This window comes from Myotis davidii, unplaced genomic scaffold, assembly GCF_000327345.1.
Source record: "Myotis davidii unplaced genomic scaffold, ASM32734v1 scaffold470, whole genome shotgun sequence".
Classification (NCBI taxonomy): Eukaryota; Metazoa; Chordata; class Mammalia; order Chiroptera; family Vespertilionidae; genus Myotis; species Myotis davidii.
The window spans coordinates 79,782-94,835 of record NW_006282125.1 but is presented as its reverse complement, the minus strand read 5'-3'; the positions used below and the strand labels follow the sequence as shown (position 1 = coordinate 94,835).

Genomic DNA, 15,054 nt, shown 5'->3' with positions numbered 1-15,054 from the left:
CCTGAGCCCACGCGCTGTGCCGAGGGGGCGGAGGGGGCGGACGCGCCTGGGAACCCCGTTTACCTTCCGTCAGTTTCCGGCTTTCGCTGGGAGTAGCTGGGGGAGCCCCGTAGGCACTCGGCTTACCCCGCGCTCTTTCTGGGCCTCTGCTTACTCATTTGTAAAATGGGGTTAGTCCTCCCTCCCTACCCATCACCGGTTGCTGGGAACATCTAATGATGCTGTTTTTTTATTTTGTAATATCCAACAAGTTACGGTGTATAATTACAGCAGTTAATCTCGATTTCCCGAGGCAGTTTTAATTTTAAATGTTACGCTCTATTATCACCCTGGTTAACTATAGTCATCATTATACACCCAGAAACTAGTACAGTGCCTGGCACACAGTAAGCATCAAGCAACGCATGCAAAATGAATAACTGCATAATACTGTTCGATTAGGTTTAAAATTATGGTCACTGACTATATTTAGAATAGTACATAAACAAGCTTTTTTTTTTTTTTTACTACACATAAGTTTAAAATTTAATCTGTCAAACAGCAGTATTATACTAGTAGTTAAAAACAAACTTGGAAAAAGTACATGGCAGAATATTTAATAGGCGATTAGTCTTAAAATGTCTTGTGTGTGTAACAAAATGGGGGATTCAGAGAAGTATACAACATGTGCCCCACCTTCAGTGGTACTAAAAGTTAAAGGTGTAAGTGTGCACCAAATGACTGCAAAGTACTCCTGTGAAAGATTATTAAAGTCCTGGTAAAATGTGATGCAGATATACACACTTGTTAACAGACATTCTCTTGATTTTTAGACCATATAATCTGTCACTGTTTTCCAACTTCTTACATACTTAATCATTAATTACATCCTTAGAGTTAAGGCTGATTATGTATTTGGTTTTGGTTCCTTTAAAACAGCGATTTTCAATTAGTAGGCCACAAGAATTTTTTGTTGTTGTTGTTAATTCTCACCGAGGATATATTTCCATTGATTTTTAGGGAGAGTGTAAGAGAGAGGGAAAGACGGACAGAAACAGAGAAACACATCGATTGGTTGCCTCCTGTATGAGCCCTGACCAGGGATGGGCATGAGCCTGTAACCAAGGTACGTGCCCTTGACCGGTCCGCAGGGCAACAGTCTGTCCACTGAGCCAAACTGGCTAGGGCCACAAGAATTTTTTAAACATGTAATACTTGACTATGGGCACTTACCTCTTTTCCCCTTAGATTGTCAAATAAAAAAAAATGACAACAGGCAACCATACAATAGCTATCTGGTGTGAATGAATCAAAATCATACCTATTTATTTGGTCAGTTCAGCAAAAAAATATATTTTTTGGTGTGCCACAGTAATTAGTTTATATGTGCCATGAGATGAAAAAGATTGAAAAAAATGCTGCTTTAAAACAGATAAGGAGCCCTGGCCAGGTAGCTCAGTTGGTTAGAGCATCATCCCAATACCCAAAGGTTGCAGTCAGGGCACATACAAGAATCAACCAATAAATGTATGAATGAGTGGAACAACAAATCAATGTTTCTCTCTCTCTCTCCCCCCTTCCTTTCTCTCTAAAATCAATAATTAAAATATCTTAAAAAAATAAGGAAAGATGCTTCCTTCAGTGATTTTTATATAATACACTTAATGCAGAAATACATATTTAAGTCTTATTAAAATTCTCTGCTTTAGACCTTTGTATTGAAGCTGTACTTAAAGGATGCTGCCTTGTTACACTGTCATTGAAGAGCCAAATCTTAGATGCAGAAACAGATGTGCTATGTGCAGTCCTTTACAGCAATCACAACAGAATGGGCCGCCACAAGCCCCATTTGGCCCTCAAACAGGTAAGGAGGAAGCCTTGTGTTTGAGACTCAACATGTTTGCTTGATGAAGATGGAGATCACACTGCTACTTAATATTTTGTTATTTACAGAAACTGAGTCTAAACTTACAGATTCATGCTCTCTGGTTAATTTTCTATCCCCATTACTTAAGATAAAAAAGATGACGATTTCTTCATCAAAGAACTGGGATCATGGCCTTTCCCTGAGTTTTCATGTCTGGGCAGCTTTATCTCCTTCTGAGTCTTTAATTCCAAAACCAAGTTTATCTCAGATTGAACAAATTTCTCTTCTTGGATTCCAAGTTGTGAATAATTACTCAGAAAAATTTGGTGTTCCATTTTCTCTGCTGCTTCCTTTTATGTAGCTGTGCCATCTAATTGAATCAGTCAAAACTGCCTCTGCTTCTGGTCCCTTTTAGTTCTGGCTGCATCTTTTTTTAGCCTTGCCAACTTTTAGTTGTCTTGCTATCCTACTAATCTTTTCTCCACTCTGATATATTCTATAAAGCAAAGTAGATAGATCACCTATAACACAGCTTTGATTTTTAATGTTCCTCCATTGTCTCCTGAATAAAGACCAAACCTCATAGGTTGGCTTACAGGATCCTCCATGGTCTGTCCTATTCAGTTTCCCTAGCTCAGGCTTCTCTCTTGCCTTCATCTATTTTACATCCCAGGTAAACTGAATTCTTCACGAGTCCTTACCATGTTTGTTCCCTCACCCGAGCCTTTGCTTACCTGCTCCTGTATGTTTGGAAGGCCATGTCCGCTCCATCTCGGCCTGTTAAAAGCCTTCTCATCCTCTAAGTTCCATTTCAAGTCTTCTCGCAGCCATCATTTCTTCCCAAGGGTTAACATGAGTGTTTATTATGGTAATCTCATTTTAAGTTGCATCTTTCTGATTAGTGAAGTTGAACTCCTCCTCTTCTTGTGAGTCTTGGCTATCTGGGCTTCTCTTACGGCATTTAGCATGGTCTGTGCTGCAGTGCAGGCATTTGTGTACATGTTTTATGTCCCTACCATCCCTTAGAGTAGGGAGCATGTCTCATCATGCTGCTACAACTAGTATTACTCTTACTATTACTGCCTTATATATCTGCTTCACATAACAGTTTACAAAGAACTTTCATCTACTTTAAGATTTATTTTTTTCTACCTTCAAAAGCTAGATACTGGAATTACCTTCCCCCTAATGTTCACCAAAGGAGAATAGAAAATAGTCTTGATTCCTCTTCTGTGTGACAGTACTTTGAGTATATAAAGACTGTCTGCCCTGACCAGTTTGGCTCAGTGGATAGAGCGTCAGCCTGCAGATTTGGGGGTCCTGGGTTTGATTCCGGTCAAGGGCACATGCCTCAGTTGAAGGCTCGATCCCTGTGCCTAGTAGGGTGCATGCAGGAGGCAACCAATTGTTGTGCTTCTCTCATCGTTGATGCTTCTCTCTCTCCTCCCTTCCTCTCTGAAATCAATTAAAAAAAATATATATATATAATATATGTGTACCTGTGTGTATAAATATATATATATATGTATGTAAATATAACTGTTCTTATGTTTCTCCATGTTCTCTCTTCCTTGCTAACTTCTCAAGCCCCCTCCCCGGCTTTGTTTGAACCATAGCTCACTTACTGTGTTCCCCAGGTGCTTTACCATCTTGGTTTGCCAGGACTTCTCTCAAAGGATGGTGTCCATAATTAAAAAATGAAAAAGAGCTGACCCCAGAGAATTTAGGGATTGTTGCTGCCATTGTTCTGAAAACCATCCTGTTAAGAGAGAGTCCATAACTTTTTTTTTTACAGAGAGAAAGGGAGAGGAATAGAGAGTTAGAAACATCGATGAGAGAGAAACATCGATCAGCTGCCTCCTGCACACTCCCTGTTGGGGATGTGCCTGCAACCAAGGTACATGCCCTTGACTGGAATCGAACCTGGGACCCTTGAGTCCGAAGGCCGACACTCTGTTAAGAGAGAGTCCATAACTTTTTTTTTTACAGAGAGAAAGGGAGAGGAATAGAGAGTTAGAAACATCGATGAGAGAGAAACATCGATCAGCTGCCTCCTGCACACTCCCTGTTGGGGATGTGCCTGCAACCAAGGTACATGCCCTTGACTGGAATCGAACCTGGGACCCTTGAGTCCGAAGGCCGACACTCTATCCACTGAGCCAAACCGGTTAGGGCGAGAGTCCATAACTTTGATTGGATTTTTAGTAGCATATATGTAGCTTTAGCAAGATACTATCTTTGCCAGTATCGGTGGCCATCCAGATCTTGACATCCTTCAGTCTGGATGCAGTCCCATGCATGCCCTTTGTGTGGTATTTCCTAAGGACCACAGAATTCTTGACACATTTTATATAATGGATGGCTACTATTTTTCCTTTTTTTTGATAAAAAATGCTATGAATGCCTACTTGATGCTCAATACTGAGTACAATGGTGGGTAAAATAGACAAAATATATTGTTCTCTTGGAACTTATAGTTGAAAGGCAATCAATCAAATGTCAGATGGTGATAAGTGCTATAAAGAAAAAGAAAGTGCTGAGGGGATTGCAATTTTAAATAAGGCATATCTTTTAATTTCAATATTTAATACACACACACACACTAATTTACTAGATTTTTAGCAACTAGAAATTGGTTAGTGTTTATTTCCCAGCATGCCTTGCACACAGTAGGTATTCAATATACATTTGTAAAATGAATAGACTGATCACTTTCTTCATTTCTGTGGCACTCACAGGCTGCTGAAATTTAGTAATTACTATTTTGTCTTAATAGTTTCACTATTAGAAATCATGTTGCTTCAGAAAAATTATAATCTTGAGAATAATCTTATACTTACTTTGGTCTACTTTATAGCATCACACATAATAAATTCTTAGTTATAATTTGACTTGAGAAATTTGTTTCGCTGGATAAATTTTAGATTTTTAGCCAGAAGCAATTACTTTGAGTTACAGATTTCTTTACTCTTTACCCTTAAAAAAAAAGGGTGGGGGGTATTCTGTGGTATTCAGTATATTTCCATACTTTGAAATTTTGGTTTTCTTTGCTTTGCTGGTCCCATCAGTGGCCTTGTCTGTATTATATGCATATGAATTTGAGCTGCTCTTCCCCTTTCAGGTTGAACAGTGTTTAAAACGTTTGAAAAACATGAATTTGGAGAGTTCAATTCAAGATCTGTCTGAGTTGTTTTCTTCCAAGTAAGTGGTCCAATTGCCTTGTGGTGAGAACTCTGTTTTGCTGTGATCTCCCTTTGGATTTTTTTCTGCTTGGTGTTGGAATATAACCAATTATACTCAGTTATACAAATGTTTTAATTAGGGGTGCTGGTATTTGTGGTAATCTTTTGTTGGCTTGTGGGAGGGACTGATGTCACTTGAAATCCGGGACATGATAAGATTATATTGAAACATCAGTGTCCATGAATTTCAGTGAGTCCTATTTGAGCATAACTAGCTCAAATTGAGCTTAAAGCAACTCTGTACTTGATTGAATAATTTCTATTTCCAATCTAGTTCTTTCATAAATGTAACTTACAAAATCCAAATTACTTTGGTTCTCTTTCCCAACTTTGTATATAAAAGTACTTTATATTTAATAATGAACGTAATATACTTTTCTATTTTTGTCAAGTGAAAATCAGCCTGTAGCTACCAAAGCATGTGTCATCCCCAGCCAACCAGTGGTGGAATTTGTGTTGATGAAGATTTTGGGAGCCTGCAAATTGTTACTTCGCTTGTTAGATTGTTGCTGCAAGACATTTCTGTATCCTTGAAGCAACTGAAATACCTATTTCTCAGTTGAAATTGTTTGGATAAATTTAGTAGTATTTCCATTTGAAAGCTAGGGGTCTGTAGGAGTTATAACCTATGGAATTCTTATAAATTTGCTTCTTGGCCTCCTTTTCCCGGGAATTGCCTCATACAACCATTGCCAGAGACTGGCTCTCTCTCTCATATGTATTATCCTAAGGACACTGACAGAAAATCTTATCTTCGAAACTAAACCTCAGAAACTCAGTTTAATAATGAAAGCTCTATATTTTTAAGTTTCCATGAGTTAAATAGAACATGTTTTAAGGCTTTAATTCATCAAAAAAAAATTCTGTTTCCAATCTAGTTCCTTCATAAATGTAACTTAGAAAATTCAAATTACTTTGATTCTGTTTTCCAACTTTAATTTGAATCTCCAGCTTGACTGTGAAACACCTAGGTTTGCAAGAATTCATTATTTTAAACCTTGTGATGGTTGGGCTGGTGAGCAGGTTATGGTATGTATGTACACATCTTTGAAATCATTTGTTTTCTTTTTCATCTCTTTAACTCAGCCTAGGTTTTTCACTGGTTTTCATATTTATTTTCCCGGGGGATGCTGAATTTGTGGGAGTTCTGTTTCATTTGATCAGAGTTTATGTGGGGTGGACTTGGAAGCTAAGTGTTTTATGTCAAAAGATTAGGCTTTAAATCTGAAGGCAAGAGACCACCTCAACAGTAAACAATTAAGCAAATGAAATCCTAGGATTAGCAACTAGAATAATAATAAAAAAAAATCATTGCTGTGATCATACAGCAACTGGCCCATTTAAAGTGGTCTTTCTGGGCAGGCTGTTTCACTCAATTCTTTTTGCCTCTAGGTTTATTATTTTTAATGGCATGACCTTCCTTATGAGCTCCAGATTCTTTTTCTCCATCTGAAACACCACTGCTTTTTGAAATACAGTTAGTTGATATAAGAACACTGGTAGTAGCTGCAAGGTAAAGAGACCTTCTCTTGCATCTCTGTATATTACTAGAGGCCCGGTGCACAAAATTTGTGCACTCGGGAAGGGGGGTCCCTCAGCCTGGCCTGTGCCCTCTCCCAGTCTGGGTGCCCTCGGGGGGATGTCCAACTGATGGCTTAGCAGGGAGCAGGCCTAGCTGGCAGTCTGACATCCTTAGCGCTGCTGCAGAGGTGGGAGAGGCTCTGTGAGCCTGGCTTCTGGCTGAGTGGTGCACCCCCTTGTGGGAGTGCACTGACCACCAGGGGGCAGCTTCTGTGTTGAGTGTCTGCCCCCTGGTGGTCAGTGCACGTCATAGTGACTGGTTGTTCTGCCGTTAGGTTGATTTGCATATTAGCCTTTTATTATATAGGATGAAGCTTACTTGATGGATAATTGGACTCGGAATCTGCCCCATATTTGTAAAAAAACCAGATTTGGGCTGCTTTAGACAATTGGGATTGTTATCTCTAATTTAAATTAAAACTAAAAAAAACACAGGATTTGTCTTTGGAGATTAAAAAACTTGCTTTGCTGTCTCAACAAGGATATCTTAAATACTATTTTCAGTCATTCTGTTTTTCAACTTATTCTTAGAGGTAATAATGTTAAAATTACTAATCATATTATGTTCTATGTCAAACAATCATTCTTGTCTATAATGAAAATAACTTAAGTTTTTGTGATTACAACAATAAAACATGCTTATTTCAAGAAATTTTAAGATGTAGGAAAAAATGTAAAGAACCTGAAATTTACCTAAAATCTCACCACCTAGATAAAACCAAACTTAGGATTTTGGTGCATATCCTTTGAGACAGCTTTCTATCTAGTACTTCATTTAGTTTTTATTGATTTTTTACATAGAGGACGGGAGAGGGATAGTTAGAAATATCGATGAGAGGAGAAAAACATTGATCAGCTGCCTCCTGCACACCCCCTACTGGGGATGTGCCTGCAACCAAGGTACATGCCCTTGACTGGAATCAAACCTGGGACCCTTGAGTCCGCAGGCCGACGCTCTATCCACTGAGCCAAACCGGTTAGGGCTTCATTTAGTTTTAAGTAACATTTTGTTTTGTGTGTGTGTGTTTTAAATAATTGGTTTTTAAAATAAATTTTTATTTCAGAAAGGAAGGGAGAGGGAGAGAGAGATAGAAACATCAATGATGAGAGAGAATCATTGATTGGCTGCCCCCTGCACATCCTCTACTGGGGATCAGGCCCACAACCCAGACATGTGCCTCTGACTGGAATCAAACCTGGTACCCTTCAGTCTGCAGGCCGACTCTGTCCACTGAGCCAAACCAGCTAGGGCTTAAGTAACATTTTGTATTTGGGTTTTTCTATTAAGGCTAGACTAATCTGGTTATTTGCAAATATGTGCGAGTGTTTTTTATCTTTAGTGGTAGGTTGATAGGCATTTATTTTCAGCTTTGAATTGTGGTAATTATGTAATCTGCAAATTGTAATTACTGGTTAATTCATGATCTCCTATTTCTTTCTCTAGGGTTCTCTATAAAGGTGTTTTAAAAAGGCTGATTTCTTTATATGAGTCATTGTTTGGATTGCTTCAGGAGGTCTCAAGGATTCAACCTTTGCCTTACTTCAAAGATTTTACCTTTCCTTCTGATATTGTTGAATTTTTGGGACAGCCCTATTTAGAGGTCTTTAAGAAAAAAATGCCTACAGCTTTTGCAGCTAAGGGAGTAACTAAATTGCTAAATAAACTGTTCTCAACAAAAGAGCAATCACTGAGGTGCAGTGAAGAAACTTCACATAGGATTCCCAAAAAAGCTAATCAAATGAGGATCAATATACAGAATAATGTGGATCTTGGACAGCCAGTAAAGAATAAGAAAATCGTCAAAGGTAATATGCTTTGATATAGCACATACTTAAAAAAAGTTGAAGTTACAATACATTCATGGGTTGTGTAGAAGATAGCCCATTCCTTTTAATTTTAACAATGATTATCTTCAAAGAGGTATGGTAATACCTGTTTTCTAAGTTTGAACTTTTAAATTATTTATTTCTGTCGTTTCATAGTTCTTTGCTTCTTTTCATAGTTCCTCTACTTCTTTTGTAGTAGTTTGGCAAGAAATATTGTCATGCAGTTAAGAATTTGTTGATTTGAAAATAGTATGCCTAAGTTTTTGTATTTGATCTTTCTATCTCCACAGCAAAGTCATCAGAATTTGATGTGAGGGCGTTCTGCAAACAGCTGAAACACAGAGCTATTCAGGTTTGGCTTAATTTATTATAGCTTGATTTCTGCTAATGTATACAGTAGATGCCACTTACCAAGGACAGAGATTAAATCTGTTTTTTATCCCTAGCTCTAAGCTTAGTACCATCTTAGTTCTCAGTGTGCTTATGAATGGAGGCACTCCAAGGGATTTTAGTGCATCGAGTTAATTCAGTTAATAAAGTGCCTTCAGAAACATTTTATTGAGTTTTGCTAGAACTTTAAAATGACCCTAGGATCCATTGTAGGTGTGGATTATACTGTAGCTTAAGAGAATGGGCCTTGCAGTCATAAATGGTTTGAGTCCTTTAGTTTGTACTGGCTGAGTGACCTTATGTAATTTTCTTGACTTGTTCATATCTCTATTTTCTAATAGTATGTACCTCATGGGGTTATGCCATTTTAATGCAGGTAAAGTGTTCAGCATAGAATCAGGAGTATGGTAGATACTTAATTGGTTCAGTGTCATTATTATCCTCCTCATCATGAGGCTTCCATTTCTTCCTGTCCAGGTTCAAACTTTAACACGACTCCTTTTCTTAGTCAGTGTCCGTAAATTCTTTTTGTTCTGGATCTAACAATATGTATGTCAGTGTCACTCTCTTTCATCTGGTAACTACTTGACTTCTGTTACCCTTTGTCTTCTCAAAATTGTTTTTTTCTGGTTTGCTTCATGGATTATTTCTTACATTCTATTTAAGAATTCTGTCATTTCTAACGTTAGAGTACTTTCTTGAACATTTATAAGGCTTCTAGTTTGCATTTACATTATGTTAATAATAATAATAATGGCTAATACATACTTATATTGCATTTGCCGTTTGTCAGGCATTGTCCAAAATATTTTAACTCATACAATCCTCACAGAAGTCCTGTGAGATAGGTGCTATTATTAGTTTCCATAGTTCAGGTGAGAAAACTGAGATACATAGAGATCAAGAAACTTGCTCAGGCCACGTGGCAGATATGGACAGAGCTGGGATTTGAATGCAGGCAGTTTGGTTTCATAATCTGGTCTTTACCCTTTACACCAGCCTCCAAAATAGTAACAACTGTGGTTCTCTGTGATCCTGAAACTTCTGTAGTCCATCCACCTATTGCTAGGTTTTGAAGTTGGTTGGTCAGCATCCCTCTTATTCATGACTATCACTACCACATTTTTTAGCAGTTAGCACTAATATGCTGTTTGCTTTCAGATAAGACTTATTTAACAAATCACCAACACAAAGCATTTGTAGGTTTCTACTTTTCTATTTTCTACTGGTTTTTATATTCTTGAGGATAAGAAATTTGGAAGAAGGTAAGCTTTGATTGAAAGATGGAAGCAGACCTAATATGTGGCATAATTTCATAAATAGTGGAAGTCAGCCGTGGGCAAACTACGGCCCGCGGGCCGGATCTGGCCCGTATGAAATGAATAAAACTATTGAAAAAAAAGACTGTACCCTTTTATGTAATGATGTTTACTTTGAATTTATATTAGTTCACACAAACACTCCATCCATGCTTTTGTTCTGGCCCTCCGGTCCAGTTTAAGAACCCATTGTGGCCCTCGAGTCAAAAAGTTTGCCCACCCCTGGTATAAGTTGATAAAATTCAAACTTGACTTGATACGGAAAGGTGGATTGAAGAGACAAAGGTGCAACATCAAAAGATGGTTGAATTGAAATTGAAAATGGTACTTAGTTAAGCATGTTAACATATGTTCAGCAATCATCCCTGTCTTCATGTGTCTTCATTAACATTTATAACCTGTCACTAAGGAGGGTGACTCAGGGTACATAAGGAAGTGAAGAACAAGTTGTGAGAGTCCAGTAGTACAGAGGAAAGGGGCTCTTCAGTGATTTTCCTCCCATCAGATAGGCTTTGACCGATATTTAATCATGTGGAGTTTTATTCTTATGTGTGGGTGAAAGATATATGTGTGAGAATATTTATATTGTTTCCTGTGTGCAACTGAATTCAGCTGTGGATGGGATCTATTGTAGCTCAGAGGGGGACAAATTTTGTGTTAGGGACTGTGAATAAAAAATTAAGTTTCTTAGGAAAAAAGAAAGGTACAGTGAACTAACAAAGGTTTCTCTTTTTTTAAAAAGACTGATTTTCAGCCCGGCCAGCATGGCTGTTGGTTTAGCATCACCCTATGAACTAGGAGGTTTGATTCTCAGTCAGGGCACATGTCCGGGTTGCAGCTCAATTCCCGTGTCAGGCATGCAGAAGGCAGCCAATGATTCTCTCTCATATTTCTATCTCTCTCCCTCCCTTCCTCTCTGAAATTAATAAAAATATATTTAAAAAGACGCATTTTCAAATTTTGATAGTCTGAGTCAGCTTTTCTCTTGTCATATGTTTACAATTCAGTAACAAATCACCTTTCCATATTTCAGAAGGCCAGCTTTGAGTTTAAATGTCCTCAATCCCAACTAAAGGCAACGAAACCTTCTCAGAAAGTGACAGGAACTCCCTGTGCCACAACTTTTGTGCAAAGATTCCAAGAGGCTGAGACTTTCATACAACTTTCTGAAGAAATCCAATTGGCGATTCTGTGGTGCAGGAGCAAAAAACTCAAGGCTCAGGCTTCCTTTCTGGGCAATAAACTTCTTAAAAGTAACCGCCTTAAACATGTGGAAGCTCAAGGTTATAGGTAGGTATATTACAAAAATTATGTTCCTTTTTTTTTGTTATTTAGGGCATAAGTATATATATTCAAGTCAGCTTTCTTTAAAATGGCATGTCCAGTAGCCCAAGGGGGGCTAAAAGTGGAATATACTTAATTTGTAATTTTATTTGCTGCTTTTGTTGGGCAAAGTTATATCACTGGGAGGAGTAAACTTGATTGATTGAATTTATTCATTTATACTTTTCACCATTCCATCCATTCATTCAGAAGCATTAGGAATGTCTGGGGATACAATTGTATGTGAAACAGACTTAATCCTCGCAGGATGCTAGCTTTAGTAGAAATGATGGACAGTCTTCCCACAGCTTCAGAGCAGCAGGATAAGTGAGTGAGAGCAGACGCAGAAGGTGCCTGCCTTCCCCAAGGGCACACACCACACTCTGAGGTCAGGGTCAGGTAATGTTCGTTCACAGGAGCTAGACTCTAAGTGTACTGATTTCTTACTTTCATAGAACTGCACAAGGATAGCATCTTTGATTGTGAGCCAGTAAGTATTGCTTGAAATAAGACATGAAATTAGACACTTTTTAGGACTTTATTTTTATTGAAAAAAATAATAGATGCTCATGGTAACAATATCAGCCACAAATGGCTATAAAGATCCTTATTCCCCCTTCACAGAGGCAGTCCTTCTGACCAGGTTTTAATGTATCCTTCAAGCAATATTCTGTGCATCCACTATAATCTCTTATCTATAGTTAGGCATATATCTATTCAGGACTTTATAGTGGTTCCCATTTTGTCTAAAATTTGTTAAATTTTTAAATTTATGGAAAAAATATTCCCATTTTAGTAAAAAATTTGATATAGTAAGGGTTTTGTAATGAGTTTTGATTAAAGGATATGGGAGAAATTAAGTGTTCCTCAGGAATAAATTTCTGGAAGGGTTTTCACATTGGGATCCCCACAAGGCCTGTCCATCTAAAAGAGATCACCTCAGGGTGGAAACAGCCGTAGATGGAGAGAATTGTTTTGCTCAAGACTGGATTTAATGTCAGAGGTAAATGAGGAGAGATGATAATCATTAAAAGTTCATGAAAAGGATAACCAACTGGTATTTATTTGGTTAAACCATTATTTTGTATTTCACAAATATATAGTGCTGTTTTGCTGTTTAAAAATGTAGAATATTTTAAATCTACTTTGTGTCCACAGTAATTGTGGGGTAGGCAGTATTATCCCTATTGTATAGGTGAGGAAATGAAGAGTTTTGCTCAGGGTGTTGGAGATCTACAAGTCAATTCAAATCCTCTGATTCTTCTGTTTTCATCCTTTCTATTTCTGTTTTTTAAAAATATTTTTTTATTGATTTCAGAGAGGAGAGGGAGAGAGAAAAATATTAATGATGAGAGAGAATTATTGATTGCCTACCTCCTCCACACCCCCTACTGGGGATTGAGCTCACAACTCAGGCATGTGCCCTGACCAGGAATCGATCTCTGACCTGGTTCATGGGTCAGTGCTCAACCACTGAGCAACACCGCCTGGGCTCTATTTCTGTTTCAACTGGGAAGTATATCTAGCCTCTCCCCACTTAAAAATCTCTGCTTATATTAAGACAAGAAAAGTAGTTTGGAGACAGAGATCATGAATTACTAATATAATGGGCTCCCACAAAGTTCTATATGTTTAAAAAGGAAGAGGGGAGGATGGTTGGGCAGGAAGTACAGACCCATGCTAATCTTTTTGAAATCTGACTACGGCAAACAGTGAGGCAGTTAGCAAGGCACCAGTGCACCTTGTGGCAGTGCATCCTATTCAGAAGCAAAACACCTAAGTCAGCTATTTGAGTTCTGAACTCCCAAACTTGAAGACGATATAGATGAATCACAAATTGGGTAGCTCAAGGCTGTTAGTTCTGTGTGCCAGAAGCCCTGTCTTCTCATTCTTTATATAAACTCCTTCATTTTTATTCCTTTTTTCTTGTTCAATTCCTGCTACAACAGGAAGTTGTTTATCCAGAAATGGATGAATGCACCCTCACAGACTTTTTTCTATTTGAGATAATCCTTTCCCCAGTTCCACTTACGAATTTTCAATGTATTTTTTACGTATTAATTACATTATGAACAGATTAGCAGTTATCAGGAAAAAGCTCTGGCACTAAGTATGGAGGTATCTCACCACTAAGCTACCTTGCTAGGCAGTTGTAGGAGCTACTTTACTTTGGGACTCTAATGGGGACACATTTGCCTATACCCTGAATGAGGGAAGTTGTGCTCTGAAAACAGATTTGAGTTGAAGCTCCTATTTCCTTATTTTTCATCATGATTCTGGGGTTGTACACAAAAATGGGACTTAGATAATTGTGTATTTTTCTGTTGCAAGTTGGTGGAAAAAAAGACAAATTAAAAGTTTTTGAGAGTGTTTTCTCTGCCACTTAACAATCTCAAATTTTTCCTTTCTCTGTCCTTTAAAGTTTGCCTAAGAAACTAGAGTGCATAAAAACATCAATTTGCAACTGCCTTCTTCGTGGCTCAGATAGCAAAACTTCAAAGCATCATCCGAGACTAAGAAGATCACAGAATAAGTTTTTACTGAGACAGAGAAAACCACAGAGAAAGTTGCAGCCGGCGCTTTTAAAGGAAACTCAGCAATCCCCTCAAGGGACTCAGAGTTCTACAGATATCAGTAAACGGAGATTCTTACACCGTGCAGTTCATAAAACTAATGTCCACGCTAACAGTAAGCAACTCTTGAGTAGCAGAGCTTCAAATCCTGTCATACAAACTAAGGAGAAACAAAATCATGAAAATCTTACAGGAAGCAATGAAAATGAAAGGGATTCATGGACAATGATGCAAATAATTAAACATAATACATCAGGAAACATTAAGGAGACAGATGACATTGATGATATTTTTGCTTTAATGGGAGTTTAGATACTCATCTGTGAGACTGTTAAGTGATTAGCAAGCTAGTCCAGTGTTCTGCTGTTTTAAGTGGAACTCCTGAAATCTGGAAAGATCTGAAAGCACCTCTTGGACTCAAGAGATTTACTGCAACATTGATTAGCAGTTCATTTCAGTTCAGTAAACATTTATAGCTTTGTGTCATTTCATTGGCAGATGTTAGACTATTAAATAGTCCAATTTGCCAGGTGTTAGGATGAAAAATCTATATCCTGCCTTTGAAAAGCAGCTATCCTGACTGAATCTGGTAGATCCCTGAAAAATAGTAATTTTATAACTTACCTGGGAATAAAGACCCGAATACTTAGGTTTGCAAAAACCTACTCTGAGCCTCACAAAAAATGGGGAGTGGAGGTGGGGAGTAGCAAGGAAGCACCTGAAAGACCACTTTGGCCTTACTAGCTCCATTACAGATAAGTCCACTTCTGAACATCAAGGTTTGTAGCTTCTATGGTAGTGCTGTCTTGTTGATACATTAAAATTGATCATTAAAGGAACTCAAAAGTTTTGCCAACAATTGTATTACTAGGGACAGGCACAACCATTATTTCACTTTATTTGTTCACCTTTTCTCATAGAAGAGGATATTAAAATGCTTTTGGAATTTTCAA

The 15,054-nt window shown here is 37.9% G+C and overlaps 1 protein-coding gene across 3 annotated transcripts; it reads left to right on the top strand.

The window, feature by feature from the left end:
• Positions 1-1,674: 1,674 nt before the first annotated feature.
• LOC102772895 (chromosome unknown open reading frame, human C3orf17) lies at positions 1,675-15,054 on the top strand. 3 transcript variants are annotated; one of them, XM_006752678.2, is made up of 8 exons: positions 1,675-1,843; positions 4,968-5,047; positions 5,481-5,612; positions 6,040-6,117; positions 8,114-8,475; positions 8,787-8,848; positions 11,239-11,495; positions 13,951-15,054. In XM_006752678.2, exons 1-8 carry the CDS (start codon positions 1,808-1,810, stop codon positions 14,411-14,413), a joined length of 1,470 nt encoding a protein of 489 aa, XP_006752741.1. In that variant the 5' UTR covers positions 1,675-1,807; the 3' UTR covers positions 14,414-15,054. The 3 variants fall into 3 exon arrangements, with proteins under 3 accessions (XP_006752741.1, XP_015421414.1, XP_015421442.1); XM_015565928.1 differs by lacking the exons at positions 5,481-5,612; positions 6,040-6,117 and having other exon boundaries at positions 1,677-1,843; XM_015565956.1 differs by lacking the exons at positions 1,675-1,843; positions 4,968-5,047 and having other exon boundaries at positions 5,508-5,612; positions 8,352-8,475.

Bases quoted from the DNA above. Each gene is read 5' to 3' on its own strand.
- LOC102772895 (XM_006752678.2), top strand. From the start codon at position 1,808: ATGGGCCGCCACAAGCCCCATTTGGCCCTCAAACAG. The intron at 5,048-5,480 runs GTAAGTGGTCCA...ATTTTTGTCAAG, and splicing joins TCTGAGTTGTTTTCTTCCAA to TGAAAATCAGCCTGTAGCTA. The intron at 6,118-8,113 runs GTATGTATGTAC...TTCTTTCTCTAG, and splicing joins GGGCTGGTGAGCAGGTTATG to GGTTCTCTATAAAGGTGTTT.